Raw genomic sequence first — 26311 nt, 5'->3', positions numbered from 1 at the left:
AGACTGGGCTTCCAAATCATCCGTTCTTCCCCCAACTAGTCAACACAATGTTCGACCGCCGGGCTCGTTGACGGACAGGATTCAGGGCCAACATTCGCATTTGTCGGCCCAAAGTCGCAGTTGATTAGGGGATCAGATAGTTGACGTACCAAATAGCGGTATTTCTATTGCATTTCTATCGCATATACCTCTTTGTAAGGATTTGATGAATAGTTAGAAGGAATTCTCTAAGATTTGTTCCTTATTTACGTAGGGCTTTGTCTATACGCTCATTAGATTAAGCACAACTATGAAGAGATCATGGTAAGAGTTTGCCGGCAGAGGCCGGAGCCCCGGTCTGATAAACGGCCAACATTCAAAGCGAGAAGCATCATTTGGTGCATGATGAATCGCGCTAGAGGTATGGAGAGGAATGAATTCAAAGAGATGATATCAAGCTATGACTTGCAGACTATACGTGTTCCTGGCCCATCGGCTGCTCTTCAGTCCACCAATATCTAGGCAAAACGATACTTCATGTAGGGAATCCAGTTGGAGACAAGATCTACCTTTTGCGTAGTAAAAGAGCAGGCGCTGAACTCGGGCCACTTGTACACCTTTGAGAAGCTAGCTGCCGTAAAAGTCTGCTCCTTGTTGGTTCGGCAGGGGTAGTCAAACTCGACATCAATCCAACGTTGATAGGGGACGGCTCCAAAAGCAAGCTGAAGCTTCTTAGTCGCAAGCGGAAACTTGGCGAATTCTTCGTTGAAGGCTTTGATGACCTTCAAGAAATCGCCGACCGGGCTTTGTAGGGTGCTCTTGATGATGTTCTGGGTCTTGATGAAGCCGTCGCGAACCTTGCGGAGCTCAGGGGTTCGTGAGAGCTCCTGGTTGTTCTTCCAGTCTGGGGCGAGGATGGCATCGAAGCGCTTGAGGACTGCGTCAACCGTAGTTGCGTGTTTCTTGAAGGGCGTGAAAGAGTAAAAGTTGGCCTGCATCTCCTTGGCATAGTAATCCAAGTTGGTTGTGACAGTACCAAACCCATTCATGAGCATGCGCAGCGTCTCCAACTTGTTGGGTACGACGAGGTCGTAATATGGGCTGACGGGTGCAAGCTTCTTTGGCTCGAGGTTGTACGCGGTTTGGATGTTGTTAAGGTAGCTGTCGAGAAAGTACTGTCTCATATACTCTGCGTCGCCAGCTTGGTAGCCAATAATATATAGGTTGTCTATGCTCTGGAGCAAGAGTGATACTGCGCACCATTAGCCCTGCCCATAGTAAGATAGCTGAGGTCACTAACCTTGCTTGATGAATCCTGCAGCCGTCTTGCCCTTGCATGCGTTGTCTTGACAAACAGTGTCCTGTATTTCCGTGATTTTGGCATTGGCCGAGTCATAGCGAGCCTTCAGAGTGTTCCACGAAGTCGACATGGCTGCAATCTTTGTCTTCCAGGCTCCCTTGAAGGAATCTTGCCATCCTTTTAGCAAAACAGAAAGCGAGCCCTTTCGAATCTGCGTATCGGCGGTGATCCAGTTGATGAACCACTGTCGAATCACGTCGAGCCGCTTCTGGCTGCATGAATTTGTTTGACTGAAATCGATTGACGTGACTAGGGATATGTAGGAGGTTACGTTTACCTGAAACGTGTTAGCATTGTATCAATTGAACAAGTTATGAGAGAAACAAGCCTCTGGTGCTTGAAGCACTATCCATCCATCCTTGTTTGCGAGGTCCTTGGAAACGGCACTCGCTTTGTTGTCCTTGGGAGCGTAACCTTCATCGGCGAATCTCTGCCCTGGGAGTTAGATGATGATCCATACACAACAGGCATAGAATCTCACTCACCTTTTCAATAGAGGTAATGGCATTCATGGCCCTGGTGGTCGCTCCATTGACCTTGCCGCCGGTCCAGATGGCGGACTCGGCCTTCCTCTCGCGAAGGGCATCGGGCAATGCCAAACACCACATGGCATACCCGTTGACAAAGTCCTTGTTTGGCAAGACATCGTTGATCATGTCACAAATGTTCTCTGAGTTAGTCAAGATCTCAACTCCGCACGGGCTAGCCTTGTTGCCACCTTGAAACGAGTTAGCACTGCGAATCTGCATCATCATATTATCCTTACAGTTTGTCAGGGGTCGAGAATCATAGGGAATGTTGAAGTTCTTGGTGCAGCCATCTGTGCCCTCAACGGCACTACAGATGGTTACAATGTTCTGGTTCATCCCAGCAGCAGAAGGATGCACCAGCACCAGGGCAAGGAGCGCAAAGGAGCGAGAAAGGCCCATGGTGAAAAGAGAAGTGTAAGGAATCGAGTGCAGTGAATGAAGTTGGTATTTCGAATTGGTGTGTGCAGTTTCAATCTCAAGAATATGGGTGAGGCCTCACATATATACTCAATCAGCCGTTCTTGATTTCTCACAGCATAGCTGATTCCGCGAAGCGCTGTGATCCAGACTCGGCAATGTCAGACGCCATCGTGAGCCAGAAATGTCTGAGTGGTCGCCGACTTGGCTGACAGAATCCAAAGACACACAGGTCTATTTCCACTAGGTCATTCCTTTCTTTCCCCATATCCGCTTAAGATTCCCATGGGTAACTGGTTTTGACCCAATACAGACACTGTTGGTCCTGTAGGGCTGAACGAGGCTGTTATTTAATCGAACGCGCCTGGGCTAGCCCACGCCATTTTTAACCTCGATTATCCACACTGGACCCTTCTCATCGGCAACTGCCGGGAATCCCTCGAACCAGGATCTTATTCAGGCGAGACTGGCGTCCTTGGCACTCAGTTTCTACGTTCGAGGCCATTCTCTCGAATCAGCTCGTCTGAATCAGCCTTGAGCTAGACTCAGCCCAAAACATACAGATCATTGTTGAGATCCACTACCAAAAAGCTTGACAGTCTAGAGCTGCTAAGACTGGTTACCATGCTCTAGTCCCGAAGGTTACATTCCAGGCATTTAAGCATAGTGGAATGTCGTATGGCCCCTGGCCTGAGCGGATGCTGAAGTCAACATTCCTGTGCCTCGTGGCTTGGACGAAAACGGAAGCTGGATCAAGGTTAAAAAATGGGCCTGTATAACTATGAAATAGCTTTAATATCCACGCAGATATATGGGCCAGTGAAAGGGTGCCTAACGAATACTTCAGTCCTATCGGACATGGCGTGTGTTATGGCTCAGCGCCGCGAGCATCTCGTGCAACCTAGTTCAGTCCTCAGAGACCAACGGCAATAAAGATGAGGATATTCTTGGGGTTGATACCTCGCCTCTGGATTCTCACGCCATGGGCCTCTGTAACTGTTGCGAAGCCACAACATTTGCCGCATAAGACAACGCTGGCCTCTCGAAACTGGAAGCATTCTTAATTTTGGAGTAATGAATGGCTTAAGTAACTTATAAAGTGTGGATTTGTGTCTCTCACAAGAGCCTTCTTGTTGCTTAAGGTGTTGCCTAAAGGCTATTATCCTCCAAATTGCACTGCCTTCTCCAATCTCGGTCAGAACTGAGACAGCTATGCATCTTCCAAAGCATTCACGACCACTTTGACTGCTAATCAGCCTTGATCCACTCCCTTTTGACCGTATCCTCCGCCCAAGTGTTTCGTGGCTTCAGTTTAAACCTAAAGTCGTTTGACATGATCATCAGCCCAACAACGTCCATCTTCCAGGGATCAACTTCTTCCACAGGCTCGATGTCAAAGGCCCATAGAAGCCTCGCGACTTGGATGAACATTCCATCAATAGCCACCTTCTTCCCCAGACAGCTTCGCCTCCCTTGCCCAAATGCGGCAAGGGGTAAGTTACTTCTCAACTTGGGCTCGCCGTTGTTCTCATCATGGATCAGCCACCTCTCGGGGACATATTCGTCCAGATTTCCCAAGGATGGGTCAAACACGGCTTCATCACGCCCAATGCCCCACGCGTTGGCCATGATCATGGCTCCCTTTGCAATCTTTATCCCTTTGTAATCCTCATCTCTATCGGCCCTCCGTGGAACGCTACCGGGAGCAGCAGGTCTCCAGCGCAAGAGCTCGTGAACGGCAGCATCAATCAGAGGCAGTTTCAGTCGGTCTTGGAAACTTGGGAGACGATCATGTCCGACAACCTCGTCAAGCACGGTATGAGCCTTCTTCGGAAAGGCCGGATTCTGAATCAAGCCTGGGAAAAGCCAAAGGATCTGACGAGGTGACGTCTCCATGCCGCCTTGGATAGAAGTGGCAAGCATAAAGGCCAAGTCGAGGTCCTGAATTCGGGGGCTTTGAGCCTGTTTTTCAGTCACTGCAATGATTTGCTTTATTGCATTCCATCCCTCACAGCTTCTACCATAATTCATGAGCTTCATATAGAGTTTCTTTTGTTTGTCGTATATCTTGTTGGCGTGGCGCTTCCAAGGCGAGACCAAAGCTGGGAGATGGCGAAGTGCGGGTAGAGAGTCAGGGAGACCAGGATGGGCAACGAAGTGTGATAATTTTGCTTGCATATTCACGACTTGATGAAGAATGGGACCTTCGCAGGTGGGAATACGCATACCATAATGCAATGACATTATGATACTGCCCTGGGTGCGCTCAAAGGGTGGATAGACCGCCCTGGTCGAGGTAATATGATTTTCGCTCCTTTCGGCTAAAGCAGCGAGATCCACGAGCAACTGCGTAGACTCGAGTTCCATTAAGGGTTGATATCGAGGAGTAGAAGGCGCTCCAATAGTTGGTGACAGGATGCGATGGTACAGTTGGAGGTCGGCGTCGTAATCATGCAAGAGAGTGAACTTGGATTTACCTGGGCCGGGGCCCGTGATCATCTCCATTGTGACCGACCTCGGCCTGTTACTATACCACTGACTTCGTTTGCTGAATAGTTCGGCTACCACTTCAGATGTATTGAGGATAATAATGGGAACGATCCCGAACAGCTTAGCTGTCGCGATGGGACCGTTTTGCTTCGCCCAAGCATCCCAGTTGATGAGCGGCTTGTCCACGGGTGAGTGGTGCAAATCTCCGAAAATAGGGAATTTCCGTGGCCCCAACACCTCATTATCACTTTTGGGGTAGATATACACAGCAGTAATAATAGTGAGAAGAAGGAAGATGACAATAGGTATTGAATCAACCATGATGACTGACGAGGATGAACTGTCCAGATGGGCATGCCTCAGAGAAATTGCTTTGCTCCGGGTAATATAGGTATCCCCCGCTCATATGCTCATATTGGCGGGAATTGATGACAACAGCGCCTTGATATCTGGGTGTAACAACGAAGCTCTCGGGACTAGGTTATCGGAACTAAATCTCGGCGTTTCAACCGGTGTGTGACATTGTCTTACCACTGCCACAAGCCCCGCATGTCTTTGTGTCGATCTTGTTGACCTACATTCTGCTTGAAATTCCCTCATACGCAGATCAAACGCAATGTGCTGTTCATAGCTGGGGCCGCAATTGCGAGTTTGACCCGTCGTCTCAACCCCTTACAAGCCAGTGGGAAATCTACCACATAGTACGATCTTCTGGCTCAGTTAACCCATCAAGGGCCAGGCTTTGATTATAACAAAGAACACATTGTCAACACATCATAGCATCATATCCCAATGCCAACACAGTGGCCTTTTTTTTAACCTTCTGCTGCCTGCAGTAGAGGGCTCATACCTAGCTGCATCATCATGAAAGGTTAAACCTGTCAGGGGGTATTTAACTGCTCTAGCCTCCGTACGAGAAACAAGAGAATTACTATCAAATAGTACAGTTCAACCTATTCACCTCCTTAATCTCCAACTAATTTAATATTTTCGTTTCTTGTGCTTCAATAAATCATAAAAGTCTCGTTTAATCCTCTTATGGCGCACCCCCTGAAACAAGCATTATCGTGCTTGGCAAATTATCAGCACTGTCAGACATTACACAAACTGTACCAGGCCCAGCTATTCCGACAGTGAGCTCTATAGTAGTGTAAAGTAAATTATACCTTACAAACCCTTCTCCGCAATGCGCTGAAAGACAGGCAACGGATCCAAAAAGATCTCGGCCTTGTAACACCTGATCTTCCCGTCCTCCCCTTTTTTCACGAAAAACGTAGCAAACCCCGGTATTTCAATTACATCCTTCTCGGGGTCATCGCCCTTGATCAAATACCTGATCGTCGCGGCTTGGTAAACACGAGGGCTGACGTAGTCTAGGCCCGTTAGTACAGGAAACGCTGAGGCTAAGATCAAGGTGGGAACATTCCAAAATACACAATATCATGTGTCATCATATCGAGCTTCGCAAATGTTTCCTTGAACATCTAGAGCGGTAATTAATTTATGACAATGCGTCAGGGTACACAACACGTACCTGGCGAACACTAGCCCCGGAAAGAACAGGGAGGTTCGCATATTGCAAACTGACGTCCTCTGTGTAGAAATTATCAAGCCATAAATCTGCGTCAAGGCTCTTACTGCCACGGTGATACTGCAGATGTCGAAGAGGGTTAGCTACCTCGGGGTATCCTATGAAGGTGCCGACGTAGATGCTTCGTCATGCTTGGCTTGACTTACCTCGAGAAGCCAATTCTCTATTTCCTCTCTCCCGATGTCCGTAGCCTCTGTCATTTCGTTGGCGTCCTTTCGTTTGAGATTCTATTATTGATCAATGGGCGATAGACAGCTTCACTCTCTAGTAAGATATGAATCACTCTTATACGACGACTTCCCAATTCCATTAATAATCGACATAGCCTCAAGGACCGATGTGTGGATTCTTGTATTTGTAATCCATTTAACAAGACCCATGTCATTTCGAGCACGCCTTCTCTTGGACAGCGCCACGATCCGCTTATCACGCGAGATCTTCAAGCTTACTCTTCGAATCATCTACCAATACTACTGGCACGATATCACAAGCGCAGGTGAGCCTGATAGCGTGCAACCACACGAGAAGTTCCCGCCCTTGCTAGTTCCGTCAGTCATGGCTAACAACGCCCTAATGCCCAGAACTAAATATCTCATGGCAATTCCTAATGGCAAAACTCTCAGTTCCAGTCTCAAAGAGCCCTGTTCTTCGCTAACAAGGCCAACCTCAAACTACCTATGCCTAAAATACTGTCTTGCGTTCAGGACAGCAAAGCGTTCCTCCAGCACTGCCCGCATGCGGCCTGTTGACTTGAGCAAACACAGTATGATCATCCGAGGATCTCGAGACTCTTGTGAAACCTTGTAATCTTTGAATTTACATCAGACAGGTCACGCCGAGATCATTAAAAGGGGGGGCACAGATGTTGGCCGACGAGCCGTCGGTGAGGTAGGCAGTGGAGGTTCTCTGTGAGGGAATACCCCAAAGCGGCGATCGGCCTCAACACCATTGGATGGCATATGACTCGGATTCTTATGCGAATTGACTTAAAGCTCTCAAGTCACTTGGTAGTTCACGAGCACTGGCTCGTGTTAGCCCGCCACCGTGACCAAGAAAAAAAATGGCATAATATAGGTAGGCAACGAGAACTTTGCCGGGCTATAGAGACATAATTTAGATTAAAATAAGTAAATAAAAATATAGAATAAATGAATTATACTCTCAAGTTTATATATGATCTTAGCCTTATAATCATAAGCCTTCATTCTATGGTTTTATGGATAAAAAGGTAGAGAGTGCTTCCTGAGTGTGCTATGTCACCAAAGGGCCCTATATCTCCTAGCAAACATCCATAAAGCGGAGGATATACTCATCTCCATGCTAAGAGGCATTTGTATACGGGAGAACCAATCATTAACTGAAAGATGAAATAGGTAGTATATCCTGAGTACGATTGGACCTCAGAGAGAGTGCCTCTGAGGCCGGGGGGAAATCCGCTGCTTCCTTGCTCATCAAGAGAAGCAGCGAGGACATAAGAACAACTGTTTGCTTCGTTCTCTCTTTTCTTGGGTCAGATCCGCGATAACCAAGTTTTATGGTTCATCAATCTCGATCTGAATCTTCGCACATGAACAACATGAACAGATTTTGCCTCTACGACGGCGCCGTTCCCCATGCCCTAACCTCCCTCCACGCTCTCAGTCATCTTTTTGACAAGATGGAAGCCCATTCTACTGGACCCAAGACCTCATTCTATACGCTCATTGTCGCCAGTCTCGCCCCGGACATGGCTCTTTCAGTTACTTCACACCTGGGTCCGTCAACCCAAGTTATACAGTCTGGCGACCCCAAGACTCTCGATGACCTTCGAAGACATGTTGATGCTATACGGTACATGGTCCAAATACTCGACCAGCAGAAGCTTATTAGCCTGAGCTCTGAAGTTACTTGGAATATGAGGCCCGTGGAAAAGAAAACCTCATCGGCATATGGCTGTCTTAATGGCTTCGCGATCTCCAACATGTACTTCCATGTGATCAATTCCTATGATATCCTCAGGAACTCTGCAGTATATCTATAGAAAACGGATTACTTGAATCATTTTCTTGTTCGCTATCTAGCTTAGTGGACGAACATGCCACACAGTCACATAAAGAGCGGTTAAGGCCAATCGAAAACCTGGAAATACATACCGTCCATTCTCCATTCTCCATGACCCCAGTATGCTAAATATTCTATCTAAATTGGGCGGCCACGCGTGGGGAATCAAGAAGAGCAAGCCACAGTTCACCCAGTTATCAGCAGCGAAGCCCCCTTTCGACCAAGTAAAGTCACACAATCTGAATCTGTGAGACCATTCTTTGTCCTTCAATCTGGTAGGCTGATCGCCCAGTAATGCGCTGTTGCCTTGCTGATCCAATAACAGAAACCCCTCACGATGCATGCTGCTGCCTGACTTTTCCCACATTTGGCCAAGTGTCGATGTTGCTGACCTCGGTCAAGCCTCTTTGAGCCTTCCACAGGACGCCAATCCAATCATATCTGCTGTAGGAATGCAAGCCTCGTTCAATTCTGACACGGCCAGGCAACCATGGGGAAGTCCAGTACGACAGGATCTGCACACAAAAGAGGTGAACCTCCTCTCTCATCAAGCACTGCCAACAGGCCAGCGACAACACTCCATTGCCATGTCTGTCGTCGCAGTGGCCGGCGGTTCTGGCGACCTAGGCAGTCTCATCGTCAAGGCATTGTTTGAGACAGGGAAGCATGAGGTATACGTGCTATCAAGAGGAGTACGTTGTGCACGAATTTCCGCCACTTGATGCCTCATTCTGACTCTCCTAGCCGCCAGCTGATTCTCCGGAGCGAGTGTCTCCCTTGACTGGCAAATCCTATGTCCCCTTCATTCAGATTGATTACTCGGGTATCGATGCCCTCGCCGAAGGCCTAGATTTGCACAGAGTCGAGGTAGTAATCTGCGCCTTCAGCCTTCGTAACGACAGCGCATGCAACGCACAGTTACAGTTAATCCAGGCCGCCGACAAAGCCTCTTCTGTCAAACGCTTCATACCGTCTGAGTTCAACATCGACTATGATCTCGGCGATACAGTACCGTATTCGAACAAGAGGTTTCACTTGGCCGGCAGGCGCGCGCTTGAAAAGACGGGTCTGGAGTTTAGCTATATCTATCCTGGCATGTTCATGGACTACTACGGCATACCCAGGTTCCCAACACCGCTGAGGCCACTGTACTTCTTTATCGACCCTGTCAACCAAGTTGCAGTCCTTCCAGATGATGGCGAGGCTAAAATGTCCATGTCCCTAACTACCGATGTTGCTCGCTATACTGCCCTGGTGCTTGACTTGGACAAATGGCCGAGAGTCATGACAACAACTGCGAGCACTGTCACCTTGAAGAACCTTGTGCATCTTTTCGAGAAGTACACAGGTCGCCCATTCAATGTCGAGTATCAACCAGTGTCCAAGTTTCTGGAGCACGAAAGCATGTTGCTTCCTGAAAATGGCGCCATTGCCGAACGGTTTCCCCAGCGATTTCCGGGTGGTCTCAAGCAACTTCAGGCCTTGATAGCTGATCTCGAGGCCAGTGTGGCCCTCGGAGCGTATGATCTAGACAAGATTGGGGGCCAGCTGAACCTCACTGTGGTCTTTGAGGGTAAAACGTCGTCGCCTACACGGATCGAAGACCTGATGAAAACAGCATGGGGGACGGATTGAGCGATGATTCTATTCTATCCTGTTGATTCGCCATGAATAGATAGCGTCTTTCGCTTCAATGTAATACGTAAAACACAGTGCTAGCGGTAACCTCCCTAGCTAGTACATTCCCATATTCTCCCTTAACGTATGACTTGCGTCACAAGCACTCCGTAAAATGAAGAAAATTCACGACCCCCTAACCCGGGGAAGTTGATCGTCACCCCGTCTCACGACCTCTCCCCCAATACGCTCAGCACAGTCGAATGCATCACCAAGATGACTTGCGCGACTTGTACCTCCAAAGTCACGATCTTCTGGCTCAGTTAACCCATCAAGGGCCGGGCTTCAACTATAATAAGGAACACATCGTCAACACATCATAGCATCATATCCCAATGCTAACACAGTGGCTTTTTTTTTTTCAACCTTCTGCTGCTTGCAGTAGAAGAGTTATACCTAGCTCCTCCAAAGTCACAGTTGGAAGGAAACGTACATCTTCTTGGCGGGTCTAAGTGAAGGAGTTCGGTCTTCACCAGTCAGCTGCGTATTATGCCAACTCACTCGGATGTCGTTATCAACGTTACTTAGTGGACAATTGGTCATGAACGAGTGCATATCGGGATATATAAAGTCTTTTCAAGAGTACTTCTAGAAAAATAATCGGTCTGAAAGAGTACATGAGGTGAAGTAAAACAAGTATGTGCTTGATAGCCAGGTCGGTCGCGAAGCAACCACCAAGCTGCATTTGTTACATAGCCCTTATTGCCATCTCCTACTTCTCTGCAGCCGTTTCCTTGGGCACGGGCTTTCTTGCGGTAACCACAATCATGGGCCAGTAGGCATGAATGCTCTTATCGCGCATGTCCTGCTTGGCCTTTGCAGCAAGAACGTTGACCTCCTCAGCCTGCCATCCAAGGCCCCTCGTCAGCGCCGCCATCAAAAAGCCCTGGAGACCTGCTACAATATTTTCATGGTTCCAGACGCCCAGTTCCTTGTACTTGCGGTCCCGTGGCCATGTGTTGGAGGGCCACTTGAACTTGTACTCTTGAACATCCTCGAAGCCGGCTTTCTCGAGTAGTCCCCCCAGTGTGTTGAGGTCGATGAATGCGCGGCCAGACTTGGCCGCAGCTTCACCGAGATACTTCATAGACTGGAAAAGGGCATGTTCCGGGGCGAGAGTGCCATCGTCAGAGAGAGGGAGAGTGAATTCTTGAAGCTCGATGTAACCTCCTGGCTTGAGATGTCTACAGAAGGTGAGCACCAACTTTCAGGGCGAATAGGGATTAAGATGAAAAGACTTACTCAAACGACTTTCGAATATACTCTTCCCAGTCAGATATACTAGAGTTATTCATCCGACTGTGTATGTAGTCGAAGGGTTGCGAGTATGACCATTCCTCATCCCAGTCATCAATCTCGAATCTAACATTAGGGGGGACACTTTGATCTTGGTTAGCCCATGCATGAAGAGGAATCATCTAAGGCTTTGCTCACAATTGGGGTTGGCTTGGTGAGAGATCAATGCCGATAACCTGCAACACAAACATGTCAGACGAATGTAGAACTTGATCAACACGCTTTGGGTTCTGACCTCAGCCTCAGGATGCTCGTCTCCAAAATCCATGGCCCAGATGCCAGTGCCAGTACCGAGATCGAGAACCCGTCCAACCTTGGCATCCGGCTTGTTGGGTGGAGCAAATCCCAATTTTCCATCAAGAGTGAGGTAGAAGATGTGGTGCTGGAGGTCTAGGAAGCTCATGTTAGCCAGTACCAGACTATCATGGAGGCGCACAAACCTAGTCTTTCGTTCTCGGCATCATCGTTGGGAAAATGATACTCTGGACGCAATCAGCTCATAGTGCCCCTGGAACAGCCCTCGAGGCCTGGAGAAGAGAACAAGTGACTGACTTCCATCGTGGAACTTGTGATAAGTTCTACCGTTTTCCTTTCTATAGTCTAAAATGGAACTACTCAAGCTCGCCGTCGACGATGCCGTGTCCTATCCCAAACCCGGGTTAGCCTCATAGAACCAGCGACGATCACGGAGATAACGGATGATCCGGACCTCGTTGTCGCCATAGGTAGAGTCATGGTCATCCGGCTCAATAATTTCCTGCATATTGGTGTGGTGCCCTATCACGGGTTATTGCAATCCGTCTCGTCAAAAAAGCGTAACCTGCGAGTTTCTGGAGTTGCTGTGGAGAGATTGAAAGAAAGGATGATGTGGTTCTTGGACAAAGCGGGGTTTGAACACACGATTTTCCCTCACGCCCCGCCTGTCATCCGTCTGTGGTTAGACTGAAGAGCTGACAGGGGCAGAGTGGCCCTTATTGGCTCTCTGGTAGTGTGTGAAGACGATGGTGAAATGGTGGCCAAACTCAAGCTCTCAACGTCAAAGAACTCTCCCAAGACCCAACCAGTCTGTGCAGGAGAAGCCTTGGCAGTCCCCGTAGCAGCCTTGGCAATAGTGGTTTTATGGTGCTGGGATGTTCTGAAACTGCTTGGGTGTCGCAATTAATAGACCGTTCGTTTGAGAGTTAGAGCAAGATTGTTCTTGAGTACATTTGATAAGGCCTCACCTCATCCCCGGATTGTTTCCTGGCCTCTCCACCTTGCACTTGGAGCATCTCTATTTTAGACAACGTTATCTTACGACCCCAACGCAAATTGTACCTTTTATTTCAATCTATGGCATCAAACACGAGAAGCATTTTATTAGATACATGTCTCTAGACCGAAAGGGTCTTGGGGAAGCGATCCATCCGCGGTGTGGCGAAGGTCGACAACAGCACACAATGTCACCGAAAACAGAAAACACGGTATTTAATAATGGACAACGTGAATTCTGATCATCTCACTTGATTAGTTGCCAAGTCATAGATATGGCTATGCAAGGCCCATATTACAGCGAAGAATAATCTAGCACAGAGGCCTCTCAGGCTATTAACAAACCTTGATAAGACCTTGGCAATCCCCGATGGACGATCCTACCCCTCTGCGGTGCGCAATATGCAGCCAATGTGGAACTTGAGTTGAAAGGATCAGATAGACAGCGTCATACGGCTACTATCCATTCACTTATAAATCCATGGCTTCTCATGCTCAACTCTTCCTCTCAAGTCACCATCTTCTTCATCTTTAACTCCGAATTCTAACCTTGAACATGTGTTCTACCAAATCTCTTCTCCTCATCGCCATCGGCGTGGCGCTGGTTGTTACTCAAACTCCAACTGCCCCAACGCAGACTGCCATATCTCAGAGTCAGACTACCATTGTATCTGAGACTCAGTCCTTTCCCCCGTTCGGGTCTGCTTGACTGGCGGCTTTTAAGTCTACCACGCCAAAGATGACAGATCGCTCAGTACCGGGAGAAGATATCCATAAGATTACCATGTCATGGGGCAAGGGAGAACTATCCAATACCCAAGACCCTTGCCAGCTGCCCTCTGTCACGGATGAAAACGCCGCCAAGTTCTCCTTATGGGTATCAGCATGGAACGACTGGATGTGCGATCATATTCCCGAGTTCCGAGAGCTTTGGAAGGCTATGCAGCGATGATCCAGAGGCCACGGGCATTTCTACAATCATCAATCCAGGAATAAGCTTCAGAATTGTCTACACACCACTTGATAAAGGGTTAATAGGAGTTGACGACACGATGGTCGTGGACGATGCTGCTACCCTATGGCAACCACCAAGTGGTCCAGTGAATTTCGGGATGTTAAGGAAAGATGGATAAAATGCACAAATTGAATAAAAACCAAGTAATGTATTGGATAATTAAATGATTTGTCATAAAGTCATTTTATGCCAGAGCCAGGTTATGCAAGTTCAATGCACCCCATCCACACGTTGAACGCGAACACGACGCGGCTCACAGTGTCCTCAGGTGTTGTGAGGGTATTTATGCATGCATTGGCTCACAAATACAAGAGCACATTGACAAGAATTGGGTGGCTGGGACTTCGCTTCGCATTGCCTCTTTGAGCCACCCGCCAAGAGCACGAACGCGGTCCGACGTGTCCTCTGCAAGACTCGTTTCCCGAGGAACGCGTTGTTACACCTTTGCGTGGCTGCGCGCCAGCCACTGCTTGGCTGCTGCTTTGAAGGTACTCTGTACCAGACAGGGGGGAGTTGGCCATGTGCCTTTCTGATGAGCCACTAACACTTGCCAGACCCCAGAGGGCGCTTCTGGTTGAGCGCGACACAGTGGATGGCACGCAAATTATGCCTGTGCTAACTGTGCTACAGTTGTCTCTGGAGACGGTGTGTTTCACCATAGTGCTTCATATTGCAGGGTGATGTAGGCGACAACTCTGAGCATGTGCTGCTGCACGGAGAGTTTTACAAGTGCTAAATGACACCTTCCATGTGCCGGGGCTCATTACCAACAATGCTCATGTCCATATCCGGGTGAGCGTTCCGAGGAAAGCACGCAAGACTCCTGCACTACGAGCGTAAGGCCGAGAATTGTTCCTCCACGCCTGAAACCAAGTCTTTGACGATCCAGATGGCTTCGCCTCCCCCTCGGAGGAAACGTTTAAGAGATGCAACCAAATGCAAGGCACATCAATTTCTCTCGTGGCGGCAGAAACAACTCTTGAACTACACTCAAGTTCACTTCCCACCAACAACAATGCCTTTGGACAATGTTCCTCGGAACCCACATGTGAAACTTTTACCTTCTCCCTTCGACCATCAAAAAATTCGAGGCCATCATCAGAATCTCCTAAGAGCCTAATCTTTGGAAACCGGAAGACTACCACTAATGAAACATTTGAATGGTTTATGGGTCTAAGGGAGAACCGGGGATGACAGGGATTGGGTTCGGGATAGCACAGAAGACAGCTAAGAGCAGCAGCTGAGGAGTGATATCGGACATCAGGGTTTCCGACGACGTGCGGGATAACGGAACATGCAATTCTGTCGCACACTCATACATAGATTGTTTCGTCGATAGGATACTCTCAGAAGGGCGTAGTTGACAATGGCGGGTGAGTTATGTAAGTCATCCATAATTAGCTTATTAATGACCAAAATGATTCCAAATCCCTTGGACCGAGTGGAGCGTCAGCATGACCTCATGCCATTGACGCCCTTCACAGCTCAAGATATAATAGCAGTATCATTGCGCCTGGACAGCAGTGATTAATTATCAACAATCATCTTATCAAGACTCCACAGCAACTATCTACTCTACACAATGGCTACCCAATCCGCGCTCCCAGTCTATCACTACCTCGACATCGGCCGCCTTGGTCGTGGTGAGGTCGTCAAGTAAGTCTACTTTGATCCCATTGCAAATTCAAGGCACTAACTCTACAACTAAGTCTGTTTTTGAAAGATGCCGGCATCGAGTTCAAGGAGGTCCGCTATCCCTACGACGACACCTGGCCTGCCGCAAGTGAGAAGCTCCGGCAGAAGGGCATCACGAGGACGGGCAAGGTGCCTGCATTGGAGTACAATGGCCTCATTCTGACCCAGGTTTGCTTATACCACGCCCTTCTATATACAAACCAGGTATTAATTGCGCATTTTACAGCACATCCCGATTCTCCGCTATCTAGCTCGAGAGCTCGGCCAATATGATGGTGAGACGAGCGGGGACAAGTATTCTGTCGATGCTGCCGCGGATGTTTACATTGACTGGAGGGTAAGTCTTGTTCTTTGAAGTGCCGTTTTTGTGCGTAGGCTGACCTTTATCGAGTACAACTGGGTGCCTCAACTCAAGGGTGTCACAAAGGAGTTCACCAACGAGTTTTTGCCATGGTACTACGACGTCATCACACAGTACTACGCGGAGCGTGAAGGACCATACCTGCTCGGCGACAAGATTACATATGTCGACTTTGCGGTCTATCAGTCTCTTGACAACGATCAAAGGATCGGCGCCAACCCAGTAAGTGACGCCTCCCGTTCCAATACAGTGTTTTCATGCTTACTTAATGTTCAACTTGCAGCCGAAACTTTCGGGTCCTCTTCTGAAGCTCAAGGAGGCAATTGAGGCCAGGCCCAAGATCGCTGCCTACCTGAAGGAGAATCGCGTTGGCGGGGCCTAGGCCGGCGTAGTTCAATGGGGAAAAAAGACACTGGCAAGAAAATTTCATGTCCTGAGATTTAAGCTTGGGTGGTATGGATTCAAGTTCGCTGGAGATTCCTGCTGTCATGGTTAATGATCACCCTTGACTGGGTAGGATCACGAAGGATGCGAGATGGAACGATGAGAGTTAAACAAACACTACGATTGGTTTTTAATCTGGCACGCCCTTGAGCTTAAGCTCAAACAATAGTCTATGGCTAGTCTATGTACTAAAGCGATCCACCTTCGATCCATGTTCGCATGGGCTTTGTGAATGCCTTCAGTGGAGCTAACCTCGCGATCGAACTATTTACGCCACCAAAAACTATCGACGGGACTTAAGTCGGAGCTTTGTTTTGCAAACCCCATGGGGAACAGTAGAAATGTCTTGCATGTTAAACGGGCCATGTCCTGTACTAGCGGCTACAACCGTCCCCAGGCCCCATTTCTCGCTCGACTACATGTGCCTTTGTGATAACATAGCAAGTGCCTAGAGCTGCGGAGTAGCTTAACCGCCGACATGAATAACCCTTGCATTCACTACTAGTCATAGCAAAGCCTTTTATCACCCTTATACTAATACATTAAAAGCCTCTATGCCAACTGGTGCACTGAGCGCAGGCGAGGGTAAATATTTATTCCATAGGCAGTTTGATTGCAAGGCACGACATGATGACGAAGAAAATAATATTTAATAAACGTTTACTCTAGATACAGGTATCTTCTCAATATTAACACATTAATGATGTACTCATGCTTTAATCCTTTTTATACTTGATTACCTCCCTCAGACTTGTCCTCTGGCTGATGCCGTTTCCTCAGAACCAGAGGCTTTGCCTTCTCCTTTTCCGAATCATTATCCTCGGTTACCTTGTCGTCGGTAACCTCTTCTATAAACCGTAGTGGACGTGGGGTTCCGAACTTGAAAGGAGAGCCGTTCAAATCACCGTTGGCCCGCATCTGGGACATGTGCCACTGGATCCAGTACATCTGTTCATGCTCTCGCAGGTAGCGGCTGCCGTGGAAGCTGTGAAGGACAACCTCGCGAGACAGAAGACCCAGCTTGCGGCGGTCATCAGCCTTCTCGTAGAACCGCTTGGTAAGCCAGTCGACATGCTCCGGCAGGATCTCATCTGGCAGTGTTGGAGCCTCGGCCTCCTTGTCCGCAGTGAACTTGGCCCAAGGTCCGACCATGCTCAGTATGCTGAGTTGAGCACGAGCGAGAGCCATGGGGTCGTTGGGTGGGACGACTTCACCGTACTGCTGATGCTGATCTTGCGGGTCTGTGAGCACCAGGGCAGTGGCTCCTACTTCGGTAGCAACGATGGGAACGCCAGCCAAGGCTGCCTCGCCGATGGCAAGTGGGAGACCCTCGGAGATGGACGAGTTCATGAAGAGCCAAGCGTCCTGGAGAACAACCTTGGGGTTACCAAAGCCTGCAAGCACCACCTTGCCCGCGAGGCCGCTCTCGACGATGAGCTTCTCCATCTCGAGGCAATAGGCTGGTTGTCTGTCCTTGGCGCCGTAGACAACGAGCTGATAATCCTCAAAGCCCATCTCGTTGATGATGATGTCGGCAGCCTGGATGGCGATCTTGACTCCCTTGATGAATTGCACGTTTGACAGCATGACAACCGTGGGCTTGTCGGTGCGGACCTTGTCGACAGGCTTGAAAGCATCCATGTTGCTGATTCCGTTAACGATGGGGTCAACCTTTCGCTCAAACATGTTTCTGCTAGCAATGTTGCCACCGTCTGTGCCAAGCTCAACCTCCCACATGCTACGATGATCATGTTAGCTAATGGTTGCGGTCAATAGTATAGAGGAGAACTTACGGGTTGAAGACGGAGGCGCAGGGCATGATGACGTCGGCATGGAAGTAAGCGAGACGAGCGGCCATGCCAATACCAGCAAGAAGCATAGACTGCACCGCAAGTGGCAGCTCACTCTGTGCTGGGCTGATGTTGAGACATGTCTCTCGCCAGAGAATGGCATGGTCCCAGATACCAAAGGTCACGCCACGACGGCACTGAAGGATCATACCGAAGAGACTGCTGATGCCGTGGTGCGTGCTCTGGAAGACACGAGGACAGTCCTCAGGAATCTGAACAGCGTAGATGAAGAGGTAAGCCATGTAGATACCGAGGGCGTCTCTAAAGTCGGACATGCTGGGGCGCTCCATCTCGAAACATTCCGAGACGTCAGCGATGTTGCTTTCGTCATAGCGGATCAACCAAGCCCTCATCCAAGCTCGCTGGACCACAGGAGACTTCCACGTGAGACCGTAGTCCTTGGTCTCGTAGTACTTGGCCATGGATAGGTACACGTTGCTGTACTTGATGAGGTCTGCTCGCGAGTACTGCTTCGTTCGAGCACCCTTGACGAACTCTGTGAGGAGAGGCACAAAGATGCCCGTAACATCTGCATCCATGTCGGTGGCTTCAATCTTCTCATCAACCTGAGATTGAAGGAGGTTGTCAACAAGACCGTGATTAGCTGTGTTGCCATCAAGACCCCAGAGAGGGAGCAACTTCAAGGACTGTACACTCTTCTCAATCTGGAAGCGCGGGATACCATAGTCGTTAGCACACTCCGCGAGAACGTGGTTTCGGATAGTAGTGTGTCCGTTGACCAGGTCACGTCGACAGTTGGATACACCTCCAGGGGACACAGGCCAGCAGCCAATATCATTGAAGATGACCGAGATGCGATCCTCCGTGTCCTTGTAGCAGTTCTGAGGCTGTGCCGTGACAGGGTTGGCATCGTTTCCAAGGCCCATGGCGTAAAGATCAGATGTCTTGATGGCGAGCAGGCTGACCTCAGAGACGTCCGCGTCGATGTTGATGGCTGAGACAATGTGATCAATCTTGTCATCAAGAGCCCTGCGCGCCTCCTCCAATCGTCCACTGTCCCTAGCGCGCCAGTAATCTTGAAGCAAGGGCTCCTCTCGAAGGATGAGCTCGTCGACCCAGCAAGCTGTGAAGGCATCAAGAGTGGTGCTCTTGACCCAAAGGCTCCAGAGCTCAGTTCGAACACGCCAAGTTGGCATGCGCTTGTAAAGCCGTCGATTCCATTGGGCAAGCCAGAAGAGCGGGTTGAGGTATGTCACGAGAGTGGGTGTGTTGTTTGCCTTGCGTCGCATCTCCCTAACCTGTAGCCGGTTGTGGTAGATGAGAAGGTCCTCCGAGTCAAACGACAGGTTCTCCGGTCGAACAAGAAGTTTGCTGTCATCGGGGAAGAGCTGCGGTCTCTTAGAGAGGGCGGTCTTGCTTCCATCTGCCTCTCGGAGATGCGAGACGATGGTGGGATCACGTCGATGTTGGTAGTCGTACTCGGTGACATACGTTCGACCATCGATCTTCTGGATGATCAAGTGAACGAGTTGTGATGGCACCCAGTCGTAGCTCTCTGGGTCGACTGGCTTGCCCCAGAAGACAGACAAGCAGTCTTCGACAGTGGAGTCAGCCGGCTTGTAGTCGGCACGGAGGAGGTCGGCGTTGCCCTTGGGCGTGGTCCGGTAGTGGTACTGGAAGGCAATATCCTTGCCATCGAGCGACATGGTTCCTTTGGTGATTCTGCCGTACTTGTCATAGTAGCCAGTACTGGACACGCCACTCTTGTAGGTAGTCTCGATGCTGGTAGGCTGGCGGGAGGTGGTTTTCTCGGCGTACTGGTAGATTGCTGTCCTTGACGATCCCTTCTCGACGCGGGTCTCGAGACGAAGATCCCGATCGTATGTGGCGATAAACAGGGCATCCTCTTCTTTAAGAGGCTCCTTGAGGATACCGTTATGCACAGTCAGGAGCATAGAACCGTCGTGGCCTTTCGACACGAAGCCGGTAACCGTCTTTCTTGGCTGCTCAACAACGATGGCGCCTCTATTCAGCTTGATCTTGCGCCTCTCACCCTTCTTCGCAAGGCGAGCAATGTTGAGAAGGGCAGGCTTGTCGTGAAGGATGATCCAATAGACCCAGGTGTTCTTGATGATCCAACAGATCTTCCACAGAAGCAGGAGAAACCAGATGATAACTCCCCTCATAGGGACACGGGCAAGGCTATACGTAAGCTCTCGCTCAATGTTTGATCCAGCGCCAGACAGAATGGCAAACCACTTGACCAGAGAAGAGCAAGCCGTGACGACGTAGCGGAAAGCAGAGAAAAGCCAATGTTGGCTATGAGATGACGGGATGCTGGCGGCCTGCAGATCAGCAGGGAAAACGGTCAAGTCGTGCGACTTGGGGGGTTGAAAGTGAACCACACGACCGAGATTCTCCCTGCACTGGCGGTAGATCTGAAGGGTGAGGTTGAGATGGAAGTCAACGCTCTGCATGTCGAACTGTGTCTCGGCAAGCCAAGAAGCAAACTCAGCAGAGATGGAAACCTCCTCGCCATAGATACGGTCAAGGATCACCTCACGCACAGTCTGGGGTGTGCTCTCCCACTTGGAGTTGACATCAATGCCCAAGCAGAGATGCTTCATCACATTCATTTCGGTCTTGAGAGCAACGCGGAACAAGGCCTGGGAGTTCTGGGGAGCCAGCTCGAGCTGAATACGCTTGGACAAGGCATCAGTGCCGTGAACAAAGTGTTCAGCCTGGACAGCTTGAGCATGAGGAAGCTTGAGCTCAGAGCGGGCGAGGTGGTACATCAACGACTCGCACACCATGACAGCGAGCATGGGGTGCCAAGTTGCTATTTTTTGCTCACTCTCTCCCATGGCGCCAAAACCGATGTGAAGAACATCGCCGCCGTTGTAGCTGAAGGATGAGAGGTCACCAAGGCCAGCGCGAGAGAAGCCTTCACTGTTAGACATCATGATGGTGATCTTTCGAGAATGCCACATCTGTTGAGCCTTGCGTACGAGGCCGCTTGACCACTTGACAGCTTCGGAATGAATGCTTGGGTCTCGCACACTGAGACGCAACAGCTCTGTGACTCTCTCTGCCGCCGCTGATCCGTCGTCATACCAGACCTTGACGCTGGTCAGCTCCTCTGGAATATCAGCCGAAGTCATGTCAGAGTCCATCGGCCATTCTGCAGTAATCTTTGGCTGAGTCCACAAGGTCTGGCCCTTGGATGGGGCGTGGACTGAGTTCATGGAGGCTCGAGGATCCTTCCAGGAGTAGTAAGATGTTCCAACCGCCGCAAGGAGAGCAGCGACGTTCTGGGAGAGGATGTCGGTATACAGGAACCCAGTAGTCATGGGCAAGGCGTGCAAGATACAGCCAACGATGAAGCCGATAGCAGCAGAACACATGATGACAGTGATGTGAGCGCCAACATTGGTAGTGAAGCACCTGTTGAACTGAAAGGCGATGGCTCCGGTGTAACCAAACACGTACATGTAGTAGATGATGACGGTTTCCTTGGTATCGACTAAGAGCCAGAGCATGACGGTAGTGAAGCCAAAGACGACAAAGAGCTTTCCAGCGACATCAATGATAGCCTTGATGATGCTCTGCCAACGACGTGCCTCAGCCTGTGCTTCAACTCGCTCGGCATCCTCGAGGCCTGCAAGCTTCTCTTGAGAAACCTCGTAGCGGTGGCTCCAGTACTTTTGGAGGGTGGAGTCAAGAATAATAGCAGCCGAGCAGAAGTACACGATGGTCAACCAGATGCCATACCGGGCGCGACTGTCCGTGTAGATGCTTGGGTATGGCTGTCGTGCACTCATGACCAACATCAGCCAGCGATCCATTAGAGCAATCAAGAACAGGCCTAGGTTCTGTCCAACATCGTGACGGGCAAGGCGGAAAAGGGTGAAGGCACTCTGCTCCTTCAGGCCACGTCTCAAAACACGTTGCTGGTTGATAGCCTCTCCGAGCTGCGTGAACCAAGCCGTAGTGAACTCGGGCGGCGAGGATCCCTCAACGGACAGCTTCTTGAGGAGCCAGTTGATATAGGGCATGCCGTTGGCAACTCGCACAACCAGAGCATCCGACATGATGCCAGATGCCTTGGCATCTCGGGTACGACGAGTGTAAGCAGTCACAGCTGATGCGAATGCCTCCCGCGAAACTGCTCCAGTGCTACTCTTGCTAGAGGCTGCATCGCTGTCTGTGCTGTCGGAGCTGAGCTTCATTGAGTACCACTCGACGATGTCGGCCTCGGTGAACTTGGGGATCTTCTCCATCCAGTTGGACCACTCTTGGCAGAGACGGCGGTAACGGAAGAGGACGAGGAACAGAAAGGCGTACATGACTGGGATGTAGATCTGAAGGTCGTTGCCGTTGACGAAAGCCGAGAGGATGGGCGAGATCAAGAGGAGAGGGAGAGTCTGCAAGACGACTAGTCTCCCGGAAGACAGCGGGGCCTCGTGGAGATGCATTGTGCTCATAATACCGAGAACGTTGAAGTAGGTGGTGATGCTGACCAGATACGCAACAAAGACAAAGCCAGCACCAACTGACTTCTGAAGGGAGAAGGCGATAAGACCACAGATACTCACGGCAAGAGTCAGGACGAAGCCTCCCGAAAGCCTCTGCACGTGGAAGTAGATCATGTTGTCGTACGCGTAGTGGGCAAGGTAGAAGTTGCCAGTGCTTCCAACCCATCCTGTGACACCAGCAGTCAGAAGCATGGCAGCCAAGAGAGCAAAGCCTGCTACTTCAAGATGGTCTGGCTCCATGAAAGCCGTCATGAAGCATCCACGACCGACAAAGGTGAGCAGCGTGACGTCGACAATGGCCGGAAGACAGAAAATAGAGAGGGCACCAGCGGCTGCGAATTGCTTCTTCCACCTCTGAATCCTCTCGTGGGCCGTGAGATCAAGCGAAGGAGAGCCCGGGTTGGTCCTGTCCTCCTTCTCTTCAGCTGGCCGAGCATCAGAGCTTGGATACATGGTCATGATCTCCTTGCCCCTCCTGTAGTCGGCAGGCGGGGGATCATCCTGAAGGAGGAGGCGATACCTCTTGGAGATGACTTGTCCGATATCTCGAGGCAGGAGATCGAAATAGATCTGACATTGAGAGCCAAGGATCCAAAGCTCAGAGAACACGGCGGCTTGGTCAGGCTCAGACAGGAAAAGAGGGCATCGGTCTGTGGTCTCGAGATAGACGTCCTCAAAGGCTGATCGGCGAAGAATCTTGAAGAATATGAGGGCAAAGAGATCAGCGTTGACGTCAACGTAGTCACAGTTGTTCCATGACTGCCATGGGTCGAAGCTTGATAGCAGGGTCTGGGTCAGGGCCTTGAGAACCTTTCTGTCACCGAAGAACAGGGCTTCATCAACAGTCTTCTGGGTGATCTCATAAAGGCGAACAAGATTGTCCAGGGCAGGCAACCTGTCGGCACCTTGGCGCATGAAGTGCTCAAGACGCAGTTTCAAGACATCTCGCATGCTCAACGAGTCATCAAGAGCAGCACGTGCACAGAGTTGTCTCCAAGCCACCTTGGATGTCTCCTCAATGAGAAGAGAGCGGCAGTATTGGCTTGCCGCATCGGTGATAGGATGGTTGATCCTCGACACACGAAGCCTCTGTGCGAGACTGAGGGCCTCGCCATAGGTGGCACGCTTGATCGACTCTCGGATGTTGATGGGAAGACCAGATTCATCAAGGGTGTTGTTAGCCTCCTCAAGCCTGAGCTCTTCCTCGAATCTCTGCTCCCGGAGGACACCATTGTGAGCCAGCCAAGTATGAAGAACAGCAGCAGCATCCTCGGGGGCCTTCAGGCTGATAAAGATGTCGACGCAGCGGTCGGTGGCGGAGTCACGACCCTTTGAAACACCCCAGAAAGAAACGTCAGCCCGAGGGATCTGAAACCCGGTCTTGAGACCCTTGAAGACACGAATCTGCCGAGACGCGAGCCCGGAGATAAGATCATGTACCAAGCCTTGGCAGTGGGTGGTTTGTTGCAGGGATCTGAGAGACGTGAGTAGACGCTGCTCATCGTTCCCCTCAATCACCTGCAGCATGCCAAGCTCACCGAGATGAACCTGCGTCTCCACTACGGCGTCGAAATGCTCCGTGGTAGGCTCTGAGGTGAGGGGGAAACATCCCAGGGGGGCCAAAGAGGTGCCTCCGTTTCCAGATTCCCAGAAATTAGCTCTTTTCGGGGCCAGTTCAAGGTACTCGGGAGAGGGAGTGTAAATAGACGTCTCGCGGCTGAGGCGTTTGGCTGATTGAGACACATCGACATGTCTCAACAGCTCGGAAGCCCTTGGAATGATGGCGTCAAGGGCGTCAGTGGGGAGAGTTGCCACGTCGGCTGTATCCGAGACACCTGGAATCCACGTTTTCCGCGATTCAGTTGTCCAGCATTTTTGCAACTTAGGAATGTTAGTGAGGGTCCTGGTATCCAATGGGGAGGTTGTCTTACCTCGATCAATTCGGACCGTCGCAAATACTCAAAGGCGCTCATAGTTCTCATCGGGTTACTAAGAGCCGATGCCTTAACATCCATTGACGGCTCAACAGGGCCATGGTCAATGACAGCGCCAAAGTGCTCGGCAATCTTGACAGCTCGACGGATGACAGATGCCTTGGGACGAGTCTCCCAGCGGTCTAGGAAGCCAGCAAAGAACTCTGGCCGCTCCTCACGCTCTTGGCTGCATCGTGCCATGATGTCTCGGAGTCTTCTGGCCTTGAAGTAATGTCGACGCTCGCCATTGGGGAGGATGCATGCATTCTCAATCATAACTCCAGAAGCAAGTGAGAAATCGACATTATCAATGGCTTCACAGTCATGGTGACAGAGAAGAATCACTGACACCTCAAGAGCCTGCAGACTGGTCAAGAGACGTTCAATCTGCTCCGGTTTCCTGGCAGTCGTGCATTGAAGCGCAAAACCTGCCAGGTTGTGCTGTAGTTGGGTCTGTGCCAGGAAGCCAGCTGTGATGGAGAGATGAGGTTCCTCAAGGGCATCATTACCAAAGTCTTCCATGTGGACATGGGCGAGGCTCATCTTGGCTGACACAGACTTGAAGGACTGCATCGATGATCGTGAGTCTCCAGACCCCCCAGTGACACCACCAGCCATGGCAAGGGGCATGACGACGAGGTCATAACTTCTTGAGTTGTCTTGAGGCCCGACGAGGCCGCCATCAAGACCAAGACCAGAGACAACTCGGAATGTCTTCGTGAGACGGAATGAAGGTGCTACAGACCCTCGACTCGACTGGGGCCTGGATCCAAGCCGGCTGCTGCCAGTCCTCTGGTGAGAGAATACAGCATCACCATCACGAGTTGGTGCCCGACTTGAAGACTGTTGTTTTGATGTTGTTGGCCTGTAGTCAATGGGTAAGTGTCTTGGCCTATAGGGAAGTCAAGGGAGGCCACGTACCTTGGCACCGATGGTTTTTCGGGTCCCTTGGCGGCCGGAAGGGTACGACGTTGAAGCACCTGGTATACCAGATACAAAGTGATAGGGACCACAATACAGACTCCGCCCAGGACCAACCCCACTAGCTGGTAGAGGTTGTTGAACAGCAAGTGTGATGGGAGTATGCTGTTGCAGTAGACTTGAAAGGTAGAGTCGGGGCAGTCTTGGCGGGCTGGGTCATCCAGGCCAGGCTGGAAAAAAGACGCCATAGCCAAGGACGAATAGGGAAAGCCGAGAAGGGCTTTGGGGGAAAGGGAAAATAAGAAAATGGAGAGAACGAGAGACTGAGCGAGCGGACGGGGACCTCCCACGACGACTTGGAGTCGAGCACTGGAGGCTCACCTATTCAAGAGTTGACATTGATGTAAGACAAGAACAGAAAAGGGAAGGTGAATAATGAATGAGGGGAAAGGAAAAGCACGTAAGACAATAGACAGACAGACAAGGAAAACAGAGACCTGCAGGAAAGCTGAAAAACAGAAGTAGAGACAGAAGAGAAAGGGGAGTGTGCAGCGGGTAATGAGCATGTCCATGTCACGGCCAGCACAAGAGACGCTGCGCTGCATCTTGACAAGTCAAGACAGCACTGACGGGCCCTGCCAAGAAAAGACAGCGGTTGGGCCGTGGCGCCAGAGTCTAGGAACGGGTTGGAAAGTGGCATCCAGTCCAGGGGGCGTGATGAGAGGAGACTGACACACGCCAGGGGGGTCAGGGGTGAAAAGGGTGCCAAGACAATAGCGCACTGCAGGTTGGGCGCAACGTCGGTGGTCGTGCAATACCCGTTTCTCAAGAATAAACTGCCATTGAAACGAGGTTCAACAACTCGGATCATCCAGTGGCCATGGACGTGGCTAGAAGCATTGGATCTCCAGCTATTCTCAGCTGG

At 50.3% G+C, this 26311-nt stretch overlaps 6 protein-coding genes across 6 annotated transcripts; 2 read left to right on the top strand and 4 right to left on the bottom strand.

The window, feature by feature from the left end:
• Nucleotides 1-497: 497 nt before the first annotated feature.
• Nucleotides 498-2268, bottom strand: LRP88_12722 (uncharacterized protein; the record flags this gene model as incomplete). The annotated part of the gene is made up of 5 exons (XM_083249111.1): nt 498-1231; nt 1280-1551; nt 1648-1769; nt 1825-2057; nt 2106-2268. 5 exons carry the CDS (start codon nt 2266-2268, stop codon nt 498-500), a joined length of 1524 nt encoding a protein of 507 aa, XP_083094913.1.
• A 1266-nt stretch (nt 2269-3534) lies between these two features.
• LRP88_12721 (uncharacterized protein) lies at nt 3535-4209 on the bottom strand (the record flags this gene model as incomplete). The annotated part of the gene is made up of 1 exon (XM_083249110.1): nt 3535-4209. One exon carries the CDS (start codon nt 4207-4209, stop codon nt 3535-3537), a length of 675 nt encoding a protein of 224 aa, XP_083094912.1.
• A 4785-nt stretch (nt 4210-8994) lies between these two features.
• On the top strand, nt 8995-10042 carry LRP88_12720 (uncharacterized protein; the record flags this gene model as incomplete). Its single annotated transcript, XM_083249109.1, has 2 exons — nt 8995-9099; nt 9152-10042. 2 exons carry the CDS (start codon nt 8995-8997, stop codon nt 10040-10042), a joined length of 996 nt encoding a protein of 331 aa, XP_083094911.1.
• A 754-nt stretch (nt 10043-10796) lies between these two features.
• LRP88_12719 (class I SAM-dependent methyltransferase) lies at nt 10797-12143 on the bottom strand (the record flags this gene model as incomplete). Its single annotated transcript, XM_083249108.1, has 7 exons — nt 10797-11268; nt 11327-11464; nt 11519-11556; nt 11616-11770; nt 11821-11862; nt 11933-12023; nt 12090-12143. The coding sequence occupies 7 exons, from the start codon at nt 12141-12143 to the stop codon at nt 10797-10799; spliced, it is 990 nt and encodes a 329-aa protein (XP_083094910.1).
• A 3085-nt stretch (nt 12144-15228) lies between these two features.
• LRP88_12718 (glutathione S-transferase) lies at nt 15229-16084 on the top strand (the record flags this gene model as incomplete). Its single annotated transcript, XM_083249107.1, has 5 exons — nt 15229-15302; nt 15356-15509; nt 15568-15678; nt 15733-15924; nt 15986-16084. 5 exons carry the CDS (start codon nt 15229-15231, stop codon nt 16082-16084), a joined length of 630 nt encoding a protein of 209 aa, XP_083094909.1.
• Nucleotides 16085-16872: 788 nt separating this feature from the next.
• Nucleotides 16873-25634, bottom strand: LRP88_12717 (uncharacterized protein; the record flags this gene model as incomplete). Its single annotated transcript, XM_083249106.1, has 4 exons — nt 16873-17884; nt 17940-24373; nt 24424-25330; nt 25387-25634. The coding sequence occupies 4 exons, from the start codon at nt 25632-25634 to the stop codon at nt 16873-16875; spliced, it is 8601 nt and encodes a 2866-aa protein (XP_083094908.1).
• Between the last annotated feature and the right edge of the window lie 677 nt (nt 25635-26311).

Source organism: Fusarium phalaenopsidis (assembly GCF_050370095.1).
Source record: "Fusarium phalaenopsidis strain FUZ10S chromosome Unknown contig_32328, whole genome shotgun sequence".
In the NCBI taxonomy this organism is placed as follows: domain Eukaryota; kingdom Fungi; phylum Ascomycota; class Sordariomycetes; order Hypocreales; family Nectriaceae; genus Fusarium; species Fusarium phalaenopsidis.
Note: the sequence above shows the minus strand (reverse complement) of the source record. Positions and strands in the feature narration are given on the sequence as shown.